The sequence below is a fragment of the Pteropus vampyrus genome, unplaced genomic scaffold, assembly GCF_000151845.1.
Source record: "Pteropus vampyrus isolate Shadow unplaced genomic scaffold, Pvam_2.0 Scaffold99, whole genome shotgun sequence".
Classification (NCBI taxonomy): Eukaryota; Metazoa; Chordata; class Mammalia; order Chiroptera; family Pteropodidae; genus Pteropus; species Pteropus vampyrus.
In genome coordinates, this window is record NW_011888880.1 from 4,206,394 (window position 1) to 4,218,292 (window position 11,899).

General features: G+C 40.2%; 1 protein-coding gene across 1 annotated transcript in view; it reads left to right on the forward strand.

The window, feature by feature from the left end:
- Window positions 1–62: 62 nt before the first annotated feature.
- The window catches only part of CUNH8orf34 (chromosome unknown C8orf34 homolog), a 291,185-nt gene continuing 279,348 nt past the window's right edge, over window positions 63–11,899 (forward strand). The window contains exon 1 of the mRNA XM_011364628.1: window positions 63–131. Coding sequence (XP_011362930.1) covers window positions 63–131 — 69 coding nt within the window. The remainder of the gene's footprint in view (window positions 132–11,899) is intronic.

An 11,899-nucleotide genomic window follows, 5' to 3' on the forward strand; every position in this document is an offset into this window, starting at 1 on the left:
CGGGTGGGCCCCCGGCCGCGGCGCGTTCTGCCTTCACTCTGCACGGCCCCTGCTGTCCCTCTATGGCGTCGTATCAGCAATCCCGGATCCAGGCTTACCTGGAGAAGAACAAGATTGGTCCCCTGTTTGAGGTAGGTAAGGCGCTGTGGAGGAAAGGATGCCCTGGAGGGTACCAGGCATAGAGAATAGACGTGCGGGAGCGGCGCCCCCGGGGCCCCAGTGCTCGGGCATCGCTCTGTCCCGGCCAGGTGTCCTGGAGCGCGGCCGAGCGAGCACCTCCCGGGTTACCTGGGCGCGGACAGGTGAGCCCGGCAGGGCCAGTCTCAGCCTGGCAGGGGAAGTTTGAGTCGTCCGACTGTCCAGCACCTTGCAGACACACACACAGGACCCTGACAGACTGAGACGGACGGTGCACACACGCTATCACACACATACACACGCGCACACGCACTCCTGGTTTTCTTCCTAGAATTCACACTGTCTTGCGTATTGGATTTCTTTTTCTGTTTTTAATGTGGGCAGGAGTAGAACCCACGAAGGCGGAGGGGGTGCCTAGCAGTAGGAAGGAACGTGGTTAAATGGGAGAAAGCGGAACTGGTAAGGAGTGGGCTTCGGCAGGTGCGGGCGTGCGGAATGAAAGTGTCTCAGACGCTGAATTGGTCCCTGGATGAAAAGAGAGCCCTGTGCGTCGCAGACCCTACCTGGGTGAGGGGCAGACCGGGGCGGAGAAAGGTTGGGAAAAGCACACACGTATTGATGGGAAGAAGACGTAACTCTGCACTGTGTTCTCTCGCCATCAAAAAATTGATGACAAAAATACTGTCGGAGCGAGGAAGATCGGGAGGACTGAGAAATTGAGAACAGGAGACAGAAACCGGCACCAGCCCAGTGGCCCGCCGGTTGCAGGGCACTGGGCAGATTCCGAGGCCGGCGGGGAGGGACACCTACGGTCCCATCTCCCCGTCCAGCTGGACACCGGCAGGCGGTGAGAGGACGTCAGAGGGTTGAGATACCCACTCCATCCCTCCCCCAAAAAGCAGCTGTGGCCATTCTTGGGGGTTAACATGTTCCTGGCTTCTGGGTGAGGCTGTAACAAGGCAGGGGGAAGAGAGAGCGGAGAATGAAACAGCTTCTCTAGGACCGAAGAGGAGAGGGCGACGACTGAAGAGAAAAACGACAATGCGAACTAATGTCTCAACACGAGGGAGAGGTGGACGGGTTTGAAATAAGCAAGATTTCCACGATCTCTTAAGTTTCACGACCACTGTTTGTGTTGGAACTCATGTTTGTATAGAGTCGTAACGTCCTGCAGTGTTATGTCTTGATTCTTGTTTCTGCCAAAAGTGTTAGCAAAGGAAGTCCATATCCAAACATAAAGCGGACTTGCCGGAGCTCCTGGAATTTTCTTTGCCTTTAGTGGTATTTTTAGAGACTATACATAATGCCATATGTATATTTTTAAAATGCAGAAGCATAATAACCCTCTGGGGCACAGCATATTAATTGCATCAAAAGAAACATAAAATAAATACATTTAGGGCATTTCTACTCTCTTAGAATTTAAAGTACATTTTACCAGGGAGAATAAGTGAATTGTTTTTGATAGATGCTGTTCTGATCTGTTCACTTATTTTAAATTTTTGAAGAGTCTCTCCAAGTGATAATAGAGTTTGGAATATATGTAAACTTTCTACATAATTAGGAAATAAATCCATCTTGATATTTATCAAGTGCTCGTTTTTTTAGGTGCTCACCAGCTAGTTCTGCCCTGATGAATTTTAAGTGGTAGCAAGATTGTCTCAAAATCGTTAGACCTCTTCACTAAAAAACAAACAATAATGACACAATTATATGCTTTGTATTTTATTTATTTATTTATTTATTTTCTGGTGATATATATATACATCCCCATTAGCTTGAATTGCAGTGATGAGTAGTTAATTTTTAAGAGTCGATGTGCACTTTTTAAATAATTGAAGGGAGAAAATAGTTAAATTGTCTTTTACTAGAAGGAGGTCCTTATACAACGAATTTGATCTTGATCGAGGCTTGGTTTTGACAGATTTACACGTACTTCACAAAACTGGGAAATCTCACTAGCTTGCAGCCTGTCTCTGCTCACGCTGGAAAACCAGTGGAGCTAGTGTGAAATGGATCGTGTTGACCTGACGTTCTCCTCAGAGCTCTCGGGACTTTGGTCAACGGTTCTCATAAGAACCGCTTCAGGATATCGGAGGAGCCAAGGAATCTGAATTTAGTAAGAAACGGCACAAATGATTATTACATATTTAACTCCTGGACCATATTGTAAGAAATAGTGACGTAAGCTAAAATCTCCTTTTATCAATCACACATTGAAATAGTTAGGTGTTTCCAAGTTTTATTATTTGTGCTTTACTCTGATTCTTTCTCTTTCTTTCTTTAGTGCTGAGGCACTGGAGTTGGTGACATAGGTTTACTTTAGTTTTGAAAACATGTAAGACCTGACATTATGTCACTTTTACAGATCTTGTAAGTTAAGAAAACTTACTGGGGTGAAGTCCTTTAAGGAGAGCACACGAATGTGCTTTACATTAGCAAAGGTAATGGATACTGGATTGACAATAGTCGTATCTCATTTTTTCATCTGGACATCTTAATTACTTAGTTTATTTTATTTCTAACATTTTATCATTTAAGAAGCTTATAAAGTACTGCGCACAATCTGGTGTTTCAAAAACTAAATTAAAATGAATCTCATTTCCAGGTGATTTGGGAATATAAATTTACAATTAAATATGATTTAAGATGTTTTGAGGCATTACAAAACCGTGCCTAGAAATCATTGCATTATTGTCTTGGGTAACGATGTTTTCATTAAATAATAGGAAGATGTGAGGTGGAAATGATAATAATGACTTACATCCCACAAACTCTTTGATATTTTTGTACGATGTAATACTTTCGGTATCGGCATTGGCTTATTCAGGGCCTGCAAGTAGTGAACGACTTGGGACTCAGTCTATGAGGAATGCTTGCATCACTGCAATAAATTTGAACTATAATCCTATTTACTATAGATTTCCACACATTACTTCTTACTGAACTGGCAAGATGAGACATGGTTCGGCTCCCACCAACGTAGAGTATTTTTGCAACACACGTAGGCAACATGAGTGGTGCGAACACAAGACTTATCTCAAGCCCGAAGGCCAGCCACTTAACAGCCAAAGAACTTGGCAGTCAGAAATTCTGAAACTGAATAATTAGCTGGCATATAGCTCCTTACTGGGATCGAGTGATCGATTTTGTCTGTATCGTAAGCAGTTTAACTTAGTTTCCAAGAGGATATATGATGTGGAATATCACAATAAATTTTTTATTTTCAGCACAGAGCAATAATCAATTTTCCTTTTCCTCCATTCCCATTAAATAGCATAATTGTTTGAGAATTATTGGTTAGAAGGATGCCCAGGGCAGTCATAGATCTTGGTTCAGGCCTGGTCCCACTCACAAATATGAAATCCTAAACTACTAAAAAGCAGAATAATGGGGTCTTTATAAAATCTCTGTAGAATTTTAAAATTTCTGTGTGCTGAAGATGTGGTCAACCAAATTCACTACATTTCTTCAGACGAGGTCTGATCCACCCCAAACAGAATGGTCGCCCATAAGCCGGCATCATTTATATGCCTGCTGCTGCACGACTTCCTTTTTTCAGGTACCCTGGCCCACACTTTCCAGCCACATCTGCACCCCTGTACTCCAGTAGAGGATCAGGCAGTTGCCTGGCAGGGTCAGGAGATTTGTTACAAATGAGGTTGGAGGAGGCGGGGTGGGGCGTATTAAGAAAATAAGTAAATATATTGAAAATAACGCTAGCAAACTCTCTTACAAATGGAGATGGCAGTCACAAATTAGCAAAAAAAAAAAAAAGAATGAACCTTGTGGTGTTGGATTGAAATAGGAGGTATTGATGTGATCTCGTGACTTTCAATAATAGGAATAGATATAGATGTACTAGAAATACACATAGATTTGTGTGTATTCACATATACATTTTCTTACTCTGAGGGCCTGGGAATAGCAACATGGCAGTAGCAATGAGTGATCAGTTTTGGTGTTCTAGATACCATTCTCCATTAAGTGGGACCAGGTATCCTTGGAGAAATGGTTGTTTCCAGCCTGGGGACTGGGAAACTACAAGATGAACCTGGAAAATCTTATTATGCCAGAAAGTAAGAAAGTAGTCGAAGTAGCTAGAGAAGTACAAATCCTTACTTATAGAGGACAAACAATTCTAGTGTCAGTGGATTTCTCATCAAACCCATGGAAGTCAGAAGGAAGTGGCGCCATATTTTTCCAATGCTGAAAAGAAGAACTCGGAATTCTATACTCTGAGAAAATATGCTTCAGAAATGGAACAGACATCAAGAGAATTTTTCATCAGCTAGCCTACCCTAAAAGGATAGCTAAAGGAATTTCTCTAAATGGAAAAGAAGTGATAAAACAAGGAACTTTAGAGCATTAGGAAAGAAGAGAAAACATGGAAAGAGTCATATATGAGTAAATATAAAGCATTTTCCTTCTTGAGTCTTCTAAATTGTGTTTGATGGTTGAAGCAAAAATGATAATGTCAGTGGCTCTAAATATATGTAGAGGGAGTGTTTAAGGCAATTGTATTACAAGCAAGGAAGAGTAAAGGGGCAGAGAGGTGGTAAGGCTTCTACACCTCACTTGAGCTGGTAAAATGATGACCCCTGGTGATAAATTGTGTCTGTGTAATGCGATACCTAGAGGAACCACTGAAAAAGATATACAAAAAGATGCTCTCAAAAGCTATAAATAAATCAGAAGGGAATTCTAAAAACTGTTCAAGTAAGCTACAGGAACAGAGAAAAGAACAAACGAACAAACTGGGGAGGACAAACAGAAAACAAGAAACAACATGGCAAACTTTAGCCCTAAGATATCAATTATTACATTAAATGAAAATGCTCTAAATCAGCAGATTTCCTATCCTCACACATTCTTCCCTGCAGAAGATCCCTCTCTCTAGCTGGATAGAGTGTCCTCCAGTATTGAGGACAGAAATAGAGTAGATTTAAAAAAAACATGACCCAACTCTGTGCTACCTCCAGAAAAATCACTTCAGATACAAAGATCTAAGCAGGTGGCTACAAGTAAAACAATGTCAAAAATATTATGCAAAAATCACATGAAAGCAGGCGTTACTAATGTCATATGAAGTAGACTTGAGAGGATAGAAAATTACCAGTGACAGAAATTGTCGTTATATAGTAATAGAAGGATCATCCCACCAAGAAAAATAGCAGTCCTAGGTGTGTATGCACTCACCGAACAGTCGAACTGCAAAATCTGTGAAGCAGAAACCGATCGAATTGAGAGAAATAGACAAATCTACCACAACTGCAGTTGGAGACTTCACACCCATCTCTTAATAGTTGGTAGAATGACTAGACAGAAAGTCGGAAACGCTGTGGGAAGACCTCAACAAGCCATCGACCTAAAGGATCTAGTCCACATTCGTAGACCACTCAGAGTAACAAAGGCAGAACGCGCATTCTTATTAAGTGGCATGAAATGTGGACAAAGATGGACCATTCCCTGAGTCATGGGACAAACCTCAATTGAAATCATACAAGGCATTTTCTCCATCACAGTGGAATAAAAGTAGAAATCAACAACAGAAAGAAAAACAGGGAAATTTCCAAAACGCTAGGGAAATACACACCACCCTTCTAAATAATCTATCGGTCAAAGGAGAAATCTCAGGGAAACAAAAAAGAATACATCAGGCAATGAAGAGGAAGATAGGACACATCAAAATTAGTGAGACACAACACAAGCAGCACTGAGAGGGAATTTTACAGCACTAAGACGCGCAGGTTAAAAAAGTGGACTGATGCGACCGGTCTGGATCGGGCTGCTGCTTTCTGTGCTGTCCCCTGTGCCCTTCCAGTGCTGGAGGACCCTCTATCCAGCTAAGGAGAGGGATCTTCTTCAGGGAAGGATGTGTGGGTCAGAAATCTAGTGACAATAGGTATTCGTTCATGTCTTATGTCATATCTTGTATCTGAAAGTGGATCTTAGGTTCTTGAAGGTGGGAAACAGGTGTCTTGCCTCATGCTTTACATCTACTCTAGTGTCTTGTGGAGCACAGACTATAGAGCAGGGGCTCAGTAGACATTAAAGCATTGACATATGTATATTTTTTAAAGCATTGACATATGTATATTTTTTCTTTCTGTGGAAAAAAAAAATCCATTGATGATAGAAGCGGCTAGCAGATAGCATCTTAATATTTATTCCTTTAAGATCTAGAGTATAGTATCCCCCGTTTCAATAATTAACCTTTATATACAGTGAATAATTTTTAATTATGTACTTAACTACCTAATTCACTTTTAGCCATATTTTTCTCTCTTTAGTATCTGCTTTCTAGAGAGGACCTGATAAATTAATTCGCACCACCGTGTAAGGCTTAATGCGTAACTCCCTCAAGTGCATTTTCATTTAGTACAGAGAAAGGTGCGTGACATAGGTATATGGGATGAAGCAGGTGATCTTTGGAGAGAACTCTCACTCAGTGATCATTTGCTGTCTGCTTGACTCTCCGCTAGTTACTCGATCTCTGTGAACATTCATGTCCTCATCTGTAAAATAATACCTAAGGGAGATTTCATGAGGAGTACATGAGATGAAAAAAAGTCTAAAGAACCCAGTCCATACCTGGTGCTTTGTGACACCCAGTAAGTTTTGGCTGCCATCACATTACAGGCTACTCCTCCTCCTCTTTTCCATTAGTATTGATAACAGACCATGGGGAGAGACGCTTTTGTAGGTTCGCCTTCTAGTATCCTGAATGAAGTCGGAGTGTGCATCTGCTTCTTTAGGTTATAGCTCTGTTATCTGTGAAAAAGCATTGCAATGCAGGGGGAAGGAGAGCAGCACTTGGAGGCCTTGCTTGTTGCTGTACCTCAAAATTGACAATATACTTTGGCAAAATATGGAAACACATGTAATTACAAAACAACCCAGAATCTCTCTTATTTTCTCAGGCAACCAGGATCACCTTTAAATACTCTAGCACGCACAACCTCGCCTCCACTTGCTCTCCGATCTGTGATTTTCTTTGTTTTCCCTCATATTTCTTATTGTTGTTTGTTGTTATTTCATTGGATTTCTTGTTTTAAAAAAAAATTTATTTCTCTTTGTTTCACTAGAATATAAGCTCCTTAAAGGCAGACATTTTGTTGGTCTTTTTAACTGCTTATATCTTCATGCCTAGAAAATATCTGGTACATAGTAGGTATTCTATAAATAGTTGTCAATATATTGATGACTGAAAAAAAATCAAGACCAACCTATCACATCTAAAAAGTAAGGTTTGTGTTTGAATGATATTTTGCACTTGGAGTCTGGAAATAGTCCCAGAAGTTCATGGGAGATTTCACTTTCTTGAAAATTCATTATGACTTTATTATCTTTTCAACAGCTATCAAATTCTTTGGTGCATGATGTTTGGAAATTCATTTACATTCATGTGGTACATATTTTATCGGGTGCTGTATTACCTACTGGGGAATATAATTTCAAATAAAACATTTCCTGTCCTCAAAAACTCGTGTGTATCTAGAAAAGACCGAAACACTTGAGGTCCTTTCAACTATTCTATTCTCATAATTTCACAGAAGCCGATCTTGGTTTTCTGTTTATATGCCTGGGGTCTGTTTTCATATTCATCAGTACTGTTCCACCATTATAATATTAGAAGTAAGAAATGCACATTTGAAATTCAGATTTGGAGATTAGTTTTCAAGAAATTTGCCATCGAATCAAGTATGTAAACTGATTTGATAAAGGGCAGGTTTGTTATTTTCCTTCGTTGCAGTTGTGTTTGTTCCTGGAAGTTCTTGGCAACAATAAGACATCTAAACATGAATCATTAAAAATATCTAAATGATCTGGTTGTTAGGTAGTGTTCTACATGAAACGTACTGATAGTTTTAGGTTGTAAGTTCTTCCTTTAACATAAAAACAGGAGTTTCTTTTTGAAGTATAATTTGGCGCATAGAGGAGTGTATAACTCCTGCTGTTCCTTCCCTGTTTGAACATATTGATCTAAATTCATAGTGACAAGCTATGTTGAATTGAGAATATGTTCTTGAGGTAGCGTATCTATATGCATGAAGCAGACTTTATTATGTGGCTTTTATTGTAGCTCTGTGTTTTTGAGATAATATTTTTAATTTAATGCTCTTTTACCCCCATGAATTCTCTCTAGATGACCAGGTATTGTTTGGGTTATTTCACTTTTTCCTGTTATATTTTTGGTGTACAAAATATAACAATGATCTTAGCATTATATAAAATGATAATTAAAACCAGCTACAGTTTATAATAAAGCCCAGAAGATTATTTTATTCTGATCAAAATTGTTTATTGAGACATTCCCTAAGTATCTTTCCTCTTAGTGGTATAGCAAGGATTTGAAAAACAACACTGTTAAATTTATACAGATGACAAAGACTCTACTTTGCGGGAGCTCACAACAAGTCCCAGCCTTCACGGAATTGTTTTAACTGTAACCCTCACTTAACATTCAGTTAAGACATCGAAGTCTGTGTATAGTTGGCAACATCCCATCGCTATACTCTATGGATTGGGGGGAGATCCAAGACAGAGCTCGGTGTGACGAGGTTTATCAATAGGTAGGTTTGAGAAATAATATTTAGAGAAGAATTCATGAGGGTCATGTTCATTAAGTTCTGAAGTTATTAAAACAAGTATTTTGGATAAAGCCAGTTGAGCAATGACTTGGGTACCCATTCTGTGTAAGGTTGAGCCACCGAAGACTTACATTCTCTGAGTTGTCTGGCGGAGTGACTTAAGATGCCTCTCCTGAGTCATCCTCAGAACCAGAGAGTGAAAACACAGTTCTGTCTATTGAGGGATGCTGGGGATGGGCGTGCACATTACATTAGGCAGCATCCTCTTATCGGAACTGTTGCTCAGTTTTATAATGTCAAAAATAGTATATGGATATTTTTAATTGTGTAATAGCATTCCTTCCCTCCCTCCCTCTTTTTTTTTTTTTTCCTCTCAGGGTTTTGGAAAACTCATAGCCTCGTGATAGCCAGAATGTAGGCCATTATCTTGAGCACTATGCCCTCATTCTTTTCTCTATATTGTCTTCATTTGCTTTACTTTATCTTTCCCCTCCCCTTTTTATTTATGCCATTTGATCACAATTTATACTTCTTTGGGAAATATTTTAAATTCTTTCTCAAGCTTATTATATAAATCATAAAGTGACCCATTCAAGCTCCAAATAATTTAGGTATATTACAGGATATATTTGATCTGTTTCCCATTGATACACACTCTAGCTGGCTGTCTTTCTAAAATAAATTATTTGGCTCATTGGGATTGCTTAGTGAGGATTTATTCGCAGGAAAATGACATCTTCCGGGACGAGCAGCAGAGGTGAAGCTGCCTGACAGCTGCCTGTGTCTCAGGGCCTTTATGCGATCTGTTTTCTCTTTTCTCTACCTGGAAGTTTCTCTACAAAGCTTCACGTGGCTGGCTCCTCTTGCCATTCAGATCTCACGTGGAACATCTCATCAGAGAGGCCCTCGCGGACAACGTGATCTCAGCAGCTTCCTGGTCAACCTCCATCCTGCCACACTGTTTGATTTCCTCCACAGCACTCACCAGTCACTGGCATTTTCTTATTCACTCGTTTAGTTTTGGCTCCCCCCATAAATATAATACCCACAAGGAAAGAGACTCGGTCAGACTTGTTCTTTGAATTCTCTCCGCAGTACATGGTAACCCATTTCCTGCAATTAGCTATTTATTCTATTCCTCTTACTGAGCATTTTTTTTTAAAAGATAAATAAACTTTTCCTCAGATGGCATATTATGAAGCCATTAAAAATGTAGAAAAGATGAATTGGAGACAATATATACAACAATATTATTACAACTGTGCAAAACATGCAAAAAAGAATGGAAAATAAGAATGGCTTATCAGTTTTATATCAGGTACAAGGTTCATGGGCTAAGTTTGCTCCCACAAGCTATCCTGTTTCTCATCTATTGCTTTTGGTATTGTTAAGTCATTTGTTTTAGATGATTTTGTTTTCTAGAGGCCCCTGCTGACTCCCACGTGGGTGTTATATTTGCGTATTAATACTGACTGTCTCATCAATTAAAACCTTAGTGGGGATTTTTGGCTGAGTCAGAGAGGAAACCCCTAGCTGAGCAGACCAAATCAGAAGTGATGGTGATGAGCGGGTAGAGTGCAAATGAGCATCGGGGGAGTAGAGATGGTGCCAGGTGGGGAGGTGGAAAAGAAATAAGTCAAAAATTTCAAATACAGCCCTAGTGTCACTGTATAACCACCCCCTTCTCTCTTTTTTAAACCCTCTTCTGAAGAGCTGAAAAAACAAAACAAAACCCGCAGAACTGTGGACTTTGCATACTACCTGGCTTCACAAAACTCATCCTCTGCCCCAGCTCTTCCTAGGAACATTTAGGAATCCACTACCTTAAGCACGGAGAGAAATGAAAACTGAGGTGGTCTTGAAAAGGTGACTGAAAGCATTGTAAAGGAAACATGTTGAGCCCCATTTGGACATGTCTAAGGCCAAGCTGCAATTTGCTTTACCATTAATGTATCGACAGCTGTCCACATGGCATTGCCTAGTCCACAGAGAATTTTTGAGTGGCTACTGTTTGAAAGACTTTTCATGTAGATTATTTTATAGGTACCTCAAACTCAAAATGACAGAAAGGAGGCCAAACAACACGAGATGTTCCACTCTCCTTACCTCTTTGTTTCAGCGATGGTTTAATAATCCTCAAGACCGGATATTATTCTCTTCTCCCTTTCCTTAAACCAATATATCTGATAAATTATCAAATTCTTTCAATTCCGTCCTTGAAAATGCCCTTTGTGTTACTTTCTTGTTGTTCTCATCATTGTCAACTTAATCCTAGCCAACCACTTTCCCCGGCTTATACGCTGTTATTCATACTTTCAATTTATTTCCCCCCCACCTTTCTGTTGTCGTTGTTTGTTTTTTTGTTTTTTTTTTTTGTTTTTTTTTTTTTTTTTTTTTGTTTTTGTTTCAGACCCACAAAACAGACAGGAAACACATACCTTGATTCTTGACACATATTTTAAGTGTTCTTTTGTATACCTCTTCCTAGACGTCCTTGAAAGCAATCTTCCAATTCCGTTCTTTTCAAATCTCTGAGCCACATCATTATCCACTGTCCATAAATCAGTGGATCCCCATCTGGCAGTAGATCACGTAAGTGGACAAGCAGATATTCTAAAGCTTGGGAGCCTTTCTACCTGTTTTTCTAGCAGACTTATGAGTGGCCCTATAATGCTGAAACTGTCTACTTGGATTTTATGTCAGTATATCATGCAGGATTAGGTCTAAACAAGTCTCGTTTTGTTCTTTTCCCTTCTGCCAAGTCATGGGTCATAATGAACTGCAAGTGTGGATCGAGGGAAAGGGACAATGTAGCAGGAGGATATATTGAAGGAGCCTGAGCTACCTGCACATGTGACTCACTTCTGCGTTCTGGAATGCTGATGTATGTATCCAGTCTTATGGTTTGGTGAGTCAGAGGATACCTGTTTCATGATGAGCATCTCAGGTCTCATGGCCAACTCATGTCCCATAGTCAGGTTTTCTTAATGGGTAAGAAACCAAGAGGTGCATGTCAGAAGGAGACTGGCTACCTGGAGAAGCAGACAGGACTTTACTGAAAACCCCTACGGATCTGGGCTGTGATTCTCCGATGCGGGCTTGCCAGCCACTCAGAGCGGTGTCTCGCTTGGCACAGGCACTTCGAGCATCATTGAAGCAGCACGTAC